This window comes from Lissotriton vulgaris, chromosome 4_1 (genome assembly GCF_964263255.1).
Source record: "Lissotriton vulgaris chromosome 4_1, aLisVul1.2, whole genome shotgun sequence".
In the NCBI taxonomy this organism is placed as follows: Eukaryota; Metazoa; Chordata; class Amphibia; order Caudata; family Salamandridae; genus Lissotriton; species Lissotriton vulgaris.
The window spans coordinates 1,496,758,125-1,496,768,653 of NC_141691.1; the positions used below are offsets into that span (position 1 = coordinate 1,496,758,125).

General features: G+C 41.9%; 1 protein-coding gene across 1 annotated transcript in view; it reads right to left on the reverse strand.

Moving 5' to 3' along the window:
• Positions 1–9,828, reverse strand: part of ST18 (ST18 C2H2C-type zinc finger transcription factor) — a 428,044-nt gene extending 418,216 nt beyond the window's left edge. The window contains exon 1 of the mRNA XM_086917999.1: positions 9,725–9,828. Coding sequence (XP_086774125.1) covers positions 9,725–9,749 — 25 coding nt within the window. The 5' untranslated portion in view covers positions 9,750–9,828. The remainder of the gene's footprint in view (positions 1–9,724) is intronic.
• Between the last annotated feature and the right edge of the window lie 701 nt (positions 9,829–10,529).

Below are 10,529 nucleotides of genomic sequence, written 5' to 3' on the forward strand. Positions count from 1 at the left end.
GTATGACAATACATCTAGGAGGGCTCAACCAGGTTCTGGGAGCTCTTGGGAGCACTTGATATTGTAGACATGAATTATACATAAAATGTTTGAGGGTGAAACCCCAAAATCTAAGTTTAATGATGGCCAGCCTGATAAGAATAAAACACCTTAGTACTGCTTAGTACTATTTCTTAATGTCAGTGGCTATTTATGGCCTTTGAGTCTCTGATCTGGTCTACATGTAACGGTCATCTATATTTTGGTCATGTGGGTCTGGTGGCCTTCTTCAGAACCAAAGTATTCTTAAACAATATATCTGGAATCCTAAAGTGGTTCACAATTTGTGATCTTACTAGACATATACATGCACACCCTCATGCAAGCTTAGGTACATAGAAACTTGCTTGTCATCTGTAAGGCAGAGTAAAAGTCATAAGTAAGTTTGACAGTAATCCTAGTTCATAAAGGGGAGCAAATTAATGTGAGGCACATAATGTGACTGCACTGCACACGTTCAAACATGATCGTGTTACAAATGGAGCATGTCACTCGAACAGAGAGTGACTAGACAAGAACCCAGCAAGCAGAAAACAAGCATGAAGTTACATGAAATATTGTATTCTTAGTTTTTACACTTACCCTAATAGGGTAAAAAAAAGTCCCATAGGTTGCAAAGTAAGACTGGCTCTGTGATCAAACTCTAAAGGAAATTCAAAAACTGAAATAAGCGTTCTTTTTTTTTTTAATTATAGCCAGAGGAGTGGCATCGTAATGCCTTCATTTAGCTTAACCAAGAGAGAATCACATTATACCAGAAATAGGGGACCATCATCAAATGTACTACTCCAAGAACCCTTGTCTGTGGTGATGCCTTGTTCACCATCCTCTACTCCTGCATCTTAACTGTACCCAAAGTGACCGCCAAATAAGTACATGATTGAACATTGGTGGGTTACGTGATTGGCATCACCACGTGATGTACGTCTGGTGTCACATGTATGACATTATGAGTGGAGATGTATGTCTTCCATTTTTTCAGACAGCAGTCATTGTGTGCTGTTTGTGTTCTTTATTCTGAGAAAACTGGAAATGAATTGTGGCAAGGTGTCATTGTGACTTATTTGTAAAAGAGGCAAGATCTATTGTAGTTATGTTCCAGATTGCAAATAAAGGTGTTTATGTGTATCATATTCAAAAGATTATACAACATAGAACATTATTAAATGAGTGGTTGATGTGTCAAATTCATCATATTTAAAAGTATGCAAAATACTTACAGTGTGGCCTGTTAATAGGTCAAAGTCTCCTTTTTTAAATATTAATAGGTGAGCCCTATAGAAGGCTTGCAGCCCACAAGGTAGGGTGCATGGTATTTAAAAGTTAGACACGTAGAAAGTTAATGTTGTCATGTCCCTATAATTACAAGGTCTTAAAAGCTTTCTTTGTGTGTCAGGCCTAGCTTTCCTATGTAGAAATCCAGAGTGCAGACAAAAATACTAATACTGTTTTCACAGGAATGGGGCAAGTTGGAAAAATAATTAAACCACTATTTTTATTGGTTATTAAAAATCCAATTCGATGGTGAAGTTGGATTTTTAATACTTATTAAGGACATATAGTTTTTGAAAGCTAGCCTTTACCTGCTTAAACTGTCAGAAGGCTGATCAGCATAAGCATCTGCCAGCTCCCAGCCTATTCTCAGGCCTGAAAATAAGTGGGAAAATGGAGTGCAATGCCTCTCAGAAGCACATCAAAGGATGGTCTGAATGGGGAGGGAGAACTCCTCTGAACTCTTCCAAAACATTCCGGGTGGTGGCTGTAGGAGCCCTGTCGATACCATACTGTCAAATCCTGCAAGACAAGGTCTATTGAGCTACATGTAACACTTGGGCTGCACTCGAAAGTGAGAGACCAAGATGCCAAGACAATTCTTGCCTATCCCCTGTCTGGTTGCTGAAGGGCCCTGCTTTTTCTCTACTGGACTTCTGTCTCTGGGTTTATGGTGGGTACAGTTCCTGCTTCAAAGGGGATTTTTTGTTAGATTTGGGAGGACACTGGTGATTTCTCTAAGACACTCCCACAACCCACATCAACCGTAAGAACTCAAGCTGGGTGCGTTTGCAGACTTTTGTCACCTTTAATATGCCCTGACCGAAGCATTTTGGGCCTGTTTAAAGTAAGAGAAACAGTAAATACTGATAAAGTGTGTAGAGCTTCCTGAGGAACTTATCCCAGGAGTCACACCTACCCACTAGCTATAAATGTGACACCCAAAGGCACCTTCATCAGAACACTTCATGACTTGTGAAAGACTATCAGCTGGACTGAACCTGCTGCACTTGGTGTCTATGACCTTTGAGAAGGGCCTGATGAGCTTGGGCCATTTTCCACTTACAATCCAAAGATACAAAGATCTCAAAGGATCATAAGTCTGATCACCTGGGTGATTTCAGGAACAATGAAAACGGAAGAGTACATTCCTGTTAATAATCCCAGCTGGCCAGCGGCACTGGACATGGACTGGACTTTGTAGTTAAACTCTGTCTGACAGCCAGAGAGTCTTTAACTGCTTTCCTGAGATCCTGAGGGCCTTGGAAGTATACTTCTGTGGTTGTTTGGGAACCAGAAAAGTTTGGGAACTTTTTAAACCCTATGTTCCAGAAATCCAGAGCTTCATTGGGACCGACTGTAAAAAGACTCCAATGGTTCCATGGCATCAGAGTGAATTAAAGGTTTGTCTTGTGTGCAGAAGAGTTTTTCCTCAGAAACACTACAAAGATCCTTTTCAGATTGGGACTTAGAAACTTTTTGGAAGTTTCCTATTTCTAGACCCTAGCAAGGCATTCGTCCTATGCTCAATCATGGTCGACCTCAAATCATTCTTAGGTCCTTGTGTACCACAACAATTGGCTGCCATTGGTGCTATGCACTTTTTGGTGCCATTTTCACATAATTCTTTAAAAATTCATATCTCTGGTTACACTTATTGGACTTTTGTCATTTTGAAGAAATTTCACTTATGAGATTTTTCTCAAAATTTAAAAATAAGAGAGGGGTTCCTATTGTGTTGTGTTTTTGACTTTTTAACTGGTTTGATACTTCTAAACTCTTTACAAACTTTCTCAAAGCTAAGTCTGTCTCTGTGCCACAGCTACCAGGGGTTGAGTTCAGGTTTAAATTATTGAAATCTTTGAGTTGCCTTAACAAGATAGTGACTTTATTACTTGTGGTGGCCACTAATCCTCCCAAACTATTAAACCACTTTCTCACTGTTTGCTCTCGTTACCTTGAGGTAACTGTGGGCCATGTGCAGTGGTTATCATATATGGATTTAGGAAATGGCTTCGCTTGTGGTTAAGCAGTTAAGCATGTCATTATGAGCAAGTCTATGGGAAGATGAGACCTACTATCCCTAGATTCTCCGTGAACAGCCTGTTATTCTGGGCACTAGGAGCCTTTTCAGTATGACCTGACTTTAGAGAAGCTTTAAGCAGCAGATATAAATGGAGTCTTGGGTGACAGGGAAGATTATACAGGATAGACAGTGCCTATACTGACATTTTTTTATTGGTTGAGTTATTTTTGTTCCATGCTGAAATGAGACGGTTTCTCCGAGTCCTCAAATGCACTGAAAGCAAAGAAACACTATAAGAAATATAATGCAATATAACAAAAAAATATATACAAAAGTCTCACCATGAAAATACCATGGCACCCCCCGACCTCGGGGGCAAAATGCCTATAGTGGGGGCCGGTCCCCACCGGAAGGTGTGGGCTGGTGACTTTGGCAAATAATGCCGCAGCACCAGCCCATAACGCGCACATGCATTGATCCACCCGGTGCTGGGACCCGGAAGTGCATTAAGCAATTCTGGATGGCGGGAACCAGTTTGCGCGAACCCTGTCCCTTTAAAAGGGGCGGCAAAGCGGTCTCTTTAACCGCTTGCTGTCCCGACAAAGGAATGCCAGCTGCTCCAGCAGAGGCTGGATGTTTTAATCTGCTGACGGTATTGGTGTGTGATCTGTGCCATGAGGGGGATGCTGGTGGTGGAGACCCCATGGGAGTTGGGAGATCCCGGGGATGGATGGTCTACGGTCTGCTTTCAAATCAGGGTGTTAGGGGCGGGGACTCAGCAATACCTGCTCATAGCACTTAAACTGCCTTGTAAGTTGCAAACAATTTGCTTTCATCATGAACCAGGTGACTTTACCGCTTCTAGCACTGTATGCGACCATTTACCCGCACCCCACTGCAACCTAGGTTTTGCCAGTACCCCTTCCTGCTTCGTTGACTTTGTTTGTTATACTCTGTGGTGTCACTAAAGGGACACTTCAGAGCACAATCATAAAACCCAATATTCAAATACACAAATAAAGCAGAACACGTTGAATTCCATCACGGAGTTTGTTGGTTGTACAATGCCACATGTGACGGTAAGACAATTTCGGGACACAACAACGTCTTTTCCTGTGCTTGGGTGCTGATGAACTGGAGTTGCACTGATATACTGATAACACACGTGATGTGCAAGTATTTCAAACACAGGACTTTGGTGATGAGCTGGATTTAAGAAACACTTATATGTAACAAGTTTACAATATATAATGTTCTGTAAGTTAGAGGCCTAGTCAGAGATTTCGTAGTTGTTTGGAAAGTTGTTCATGGCCCGGAGTCAGGTGCACTTACTTCCTCAAGAGGCAGGTGCAAAAGAGTGGATGTGAGTATCTTAAGGAAATTTAGGGTCAGGCCCGGAAATAATGGGCTTAGACAGTACCCTTTCTTAATATCAGAGACTGTATGTAAATACGCAGAAACTAGTGTCAGAAAAGGAAACAGAAATAAATGCAGCCATGTCTGCACACAAAACAACGGCACTCTGGGCGTAAATTTAGAGTTGATGGGTGTCCCGACTATCCTATTTCGAGTGTTCACCTATATATACATATATATATACTGCAGAAAGGGCGGACCCATTAACATAACATGTGCATTTGTAAAGTGTACATTGACCATTGGGAATCTTGGCGATGAATAACAGCTGTTTATTGTTACCCAACTCAATGGTACTCATTTTATCGACCTCAGATGGATGAAAGGCTAAGTGGACCCGCTGGGATTGGAACCTGTGACCATGAGGTCGAACACAAGCCTCTGCAGTGGACGAATTAGTCAACTGAGCCGCCTGACCCACTCAGTTTCCATGTATGTTACAAGGTCGCAAAATGCCAAAAGCCTCAATTTCCAAACACTTCTGCTGCTCAGCAAAAGACATACACACACAGCACAGTGTGAATAATCACGTATGCAAACTTAAGTTTCACCCAGAACCCCCTCGGACGTGTAGCCACTAAACGTTTAGATCAAGCAGCAGCCAGTTGAAGCTCCTAGAAAGGAAGCGCAACCAGGCACCAAACAGAGCCCCTTTCAACTTTGCCTGAATGACTGAAGTACAAAAAACGCTGGCTGCTGGCTGGGACGCCTGGCTCGGCCCTCATTATGCCGTCAAGGGCTTCACAAAAACAGAACCTGCGCCGAAAACGCCGCTCATTATCATAGATGATCGCTTGGACCCGGCTTTAGTGTTGATTTCAACCTATGCGCATTATGAGCAATGAAGTCTTTACTACTTGGAGCCTTTTTTTTTCCAAATGAATTAATGAATTAAATTTATCCTTTCACCAGCTGCTCCGCAGCAGATGGAACCATTTCTGAAGCCTTGTTGAATACAATCCATAAAACTCATTTCCTAGGATTAGCAGTCCAAAGTTTCTTCTAATGTTTATATACCGCTTGGGATTTCGAATTTCATGATGTTAAACTTTGAGGTGAACTATTCGTTTTTTTTTTACAGATTAATATCCAAAAGCCATGTTTTTTAGGGTGCTTTATGACTTGCTAACCACAGCGTGCAGGTCGCCTAAGGACACTTCTGTTGAAGCAGTGATCCCAGCTCCTTTTATTTTATTTTTTTGACTGAATTATATTCCACCGCCGAAGCAATTTGAATATAAAAATAGAGGCCTCGCGCAGATTTTTTTAGAGGCCAGAATGGTAAATATGTAAAATCTGAACTGTGGCCTATGAATAGGTAAATGAATCAAAATAAACCGTGAATTTAAAAGTGCTCTGTTTAGAATTGTGAGGTGTTTGTTGTGCTTGTTTTTTTCTGTTTTGTTTTTTTAAACTAATGAGATCACAAGATTGTTTTTGATTGGAATATTTTGGAGAGACTGCTCCGTTTAACTTTACCGTGACTTTCAGATGTTGGATCACAATGCATTGAGCTGAAATTCTGCAATGAGTGAAAAGTGTTATTCTCTTTTGTGCAATAATGTGTATGCTTATATGCTGCATAGATCGCCAGCACCGCTGGCTGACCATATCAAATCAAATAAATAAAGAAATGCATAAATAAACAGCATTGGAAAGCACGAAGGGTTGCAGCGTGTGTAAAACCAGTGCAGCGCTAAACACTGGGAAACCCATGAAGGACCTTGGACAGCTCCGGCCATGGCAGAGGCTGCTGCAGTCATCTCACAGACCCAGTGAAACCCGGAGGCATGCAGAGCATCCTTGAACAATCTCCTAACACTTTCACTTTGCTTTCCAATTACAGCAGTGTAGCTCGAAATGTTACTTGATAATAAAGCAGCTTCGGGGAAAATGACTAAAAGTAGTTACAAACGATAAAGTTGTGGTTGAGTGGTGCATCAGAACTATTTCTTCTAAACAAGCAAACCAACTATCCTAGATCAAAGATCTAGCACCTATGTTAGATTTTTGGACTGGATTTATAAGGGGGACACTTATAGATGAATATCTGGCACTAGAAAAGCGAGTTATAATCACAGCTTACCTTTTCATGCATATTGTGTGAACCTGACTAATAACTTCACCTTTCTGCACCTCAATTTTCTTATCAACTCCATTGGAAGTTACTAGAAGACAGTTTAACATAATTATTACTAGCTGTATAGTAAGCGGTGTCACTTATGTAGGGGAGAACTTAAATACCATTCTTCTGCTTAAGCATGAGTTGGACTCCCCTTAATGACTGGACACTTTGACCATACCTGGTTAGATTCACAAATGATTTTGCACACCTAATTTGAATTTATGTTGCAAAAAGTTCAGTTTGCAAATTGAAACTTCTAGTTCTGATTCAAACAGTCAGGATTGATGGATTTTTCAACACACAAGTTCATTTGTGAATGTGGAAATTGAATTAGTGTGGTGGAACTTCCACCCTAGCACATTTAGTTACAGGGGCAGAATGATGGGTGGTCTCGGGTGGCTTCATCTGTGAAAGGTGGTTGAAGCTCACAATGGGTATTTATCAATAGTTTAAAGGTAACTTTCACACCCTGGAAATATTTACTGCTGTCAAGGTCATGAGTAAATCAATTTCCGGGAGTGAACTGAAGGGAACACCCCTATATGTAACGAGAGGGTCAGGAACGGGGTTCCTCCAAATAGAAAATTACTGCTCTTAAGGAGAAACCTAAAACTTACAAGAACTGTTGAACTTTGCATAGCATGTCAGTATCTGGTCATTTCCACCCGTGGAAATCCCGAATTCATAAATATCATTCATGCAAACTTTTTTTTATAACTGTGAATTTTAGAGTTTTCCAAGATTACGGCTGTATTTGTTTGGAGAATTTTAAAAATGTGTACATTTGTTCCAAGCATAGGAGTTATCATACAAGAGCGCATTCCCACCGTTTAACTTTGATTTATGTGAAGCGGGTCCTACATAATAATATTGATTGCCTACTGGTACCCTTGTCTACCAGGCCAGAGTGCTATATATAGTAAAAAAGAATCGACGAAATGTGTTATAAGAGTGTATTGAGTACAGCATTTACCTGTGTGCATGCATTTTGAGACATATTTCAAGAATGTCAAGAATGTGGTTGTTAACACGTGCACCTGTGCACGTGCACAAGTAGACAACACACTCACACACACACACACACACTCCAGCCCCAAAACGATGTTGGCCAGGCAAAGCTAAACATTAGAAAATAGCAAGCAATTGAATATGTCACAAAATACACCAATTCATTACAGTGTTTGTCTTTAGCTGTTCTTCTTTTCATGCAGGAAAACAGCTACAAATAATGTTAGCAGGGCGCAAAGGTACATGTTAGCAACTTGTGACTGTACATCTTAGTGTGCAGAGTGATGAGAGACATGGTGCAAATGGGATGCACTGATTCCTGAGAGAGGGCCTTTTCTTCAGTTATTTTACCAGCAACAATTATAAAAACATCAGGGACCCGAAAATACAGACAGAGTCGGACATTACCGAGGGGATAATTATCACGACAGTTTAGTGATGTGTTTACTTGTTTGTTTATCAAAAAGCAAATACAGTTCCTTTGATTCCCAAAGTGGCATTTGGACAGGTGGAAGTGGTGACTTTCCCTGGACAGTGTGCAGCAGCAGTGCAACCTGTCCTTCAAGGGAGTAAGACAAGAAAAGTTATGGGCATGCCTATCCTAGCAGCCAGACGATTCTGGGGCTGGCCTCTCTGGGCTTGAGACAACTGGGAGTGAAAACAAAGCAGAGAGGAGACACCTGCAAGAGGCAGAGTTAAAGGACACGAAGAGCAGATCAGTTCAGAAAGAAAGAACATTGAGAAACAAAACAACACATTTCAGGGCACACAACCTCATTTGAGATGACTCTCCTAACAGACCTGGCACGGCAATAGAAGAGTCCATTCTTCACCATCCCAAAAATGTCCTCAAATAATACTGGAAAAGGCCAGAACTTTATAAAATGGCGTGATTGCCCCCGAACATGCTCAGACTTTTTTAACCCCAATAGGCGAGCTCAACACAATGCTCTGCGTGATGCAGTGTTCTAGTTTCTGTCAAGCACATCTGGGCCATGGAGTTGCTTTCAAAAGCCAAGGGGCACGTAATTCTCCGTTCAATTTAATGGTGGAGTGAGCATGGTGACAGCATTAGAGTGCTAGAGGCAGATAACACCAAAATATTGCCCTACACTGTCGTTTGTTTATAAATCCCGCCCCAGCAGAGCCTTTCAAATATGCCATATACACACACCTGATCTAAATATGTATGCAACGTGTGTATGCACACACACGTGGCATTCACAAAAGCACAAACATTTAGGGTTCTTAAAAATCAAGAAATAAACGTTACCTAAACACAAAACGTCTAAAAAAAATACAATCCAACCGAGTCGGTACAAGAGCGCCCTTTAAGTTCAGTAAGTTTGCCAACAAATTCAAACATGTCTCCGAAGAACGCGCAAATCAAATATCCTGGTTTGCAAATTACCACATCTTAAATTCAGAATCACAAAAGCTTAGCTGATGCATTGGAAAAGCAATTACACTCTGACCTTTCGTTTTGAAAGCGTTTTAGCGCAGATGCAGAAACAAAACCATCATTCACTCACCCAGCGCTTCCCAGCCCTAAAAACACCAAATGCGTTCAACAAAGAGGATTATTTCACTAAAATGTAACTAAGGCTTTTTTGCATTTCAGTTTGAAAACAAACGCACTCTGCAAGCTGCAACGCGCTTAAAACAAAACAGAACAAAAAGCCCTGCGAGGCGCATCACTTTCTTCACAGGCAGCACGAAATCAAAGCGTTTGCCCCGAAGGGAGCACAATAACAACAACAACAGCACAAACGCGGATAGGACGTGTTGCTAAAAGCGCGTGTGCGTGCTGCGGGAAGAGCTGAAGTTAGTGAACTTACTTTGGTGCGCGCACGAGTCCTGCATTGCCGGTCCCTGGTGAGCTGCTCTGCGCGCTAGGGCTGTGTCTTTGAAAGGTAGTTCCCATGATATGACATCCAGCGCCTTTGGCTGCCTGGAGATAAGCACCTGCCCGTGGGTCCCCTCTTTACGTCACACCTCCCTATTCAGAGCTCTTCAATATGATTCACATTTGCACATCAACAGCCTCGCGCGCGTACGCAGATTTTTTTTTCTCTCTCCCCTTTTTCGGCTCTGGGCCCAAAACTTTCACTTTAATTTTCATCACATGATTGCTGTGGCATATGTCCTTCCAAGCCTCCCATATATCAGTCATCATGCAAATGAGATGGAATATCACTCCTCTGCAGCAGATGGCCAGGGATGATAACAATGGCTCAACAGAGGAGATTCAATGTCCCTGACTTTATCGCCACGGCAACAACAGCCTAAAATATATGTAATGGAAGTGGTGCTTATTAATTTTGTTGGCTCAAGTGTTCTGATTTTGTGACTGAATGGGCTGAGTTAAAAAGGGGGCTGTGTCCTTCTGCCTCTGGAAGACTATCTATAAAAGCCAGAGACCTGGAAATTATTTTCAGTGACTAAGAAGGCAACAGCCTAGCAATTATTTGAGTAATTAGGTGTAATTCCTCCCTGTGGGCCTTGTACCCTCCTGTGCTTGCTTCACAGAAGCTCGTGAATTAGGCAGACAGGGATACTGAGAAGGGGAGGCTCGCCCGAAGACACGGGGAGAGAGAAAGCTCGCAGGAACTAAGCCTCGGTGATATGTCACTTGGCCTCCAG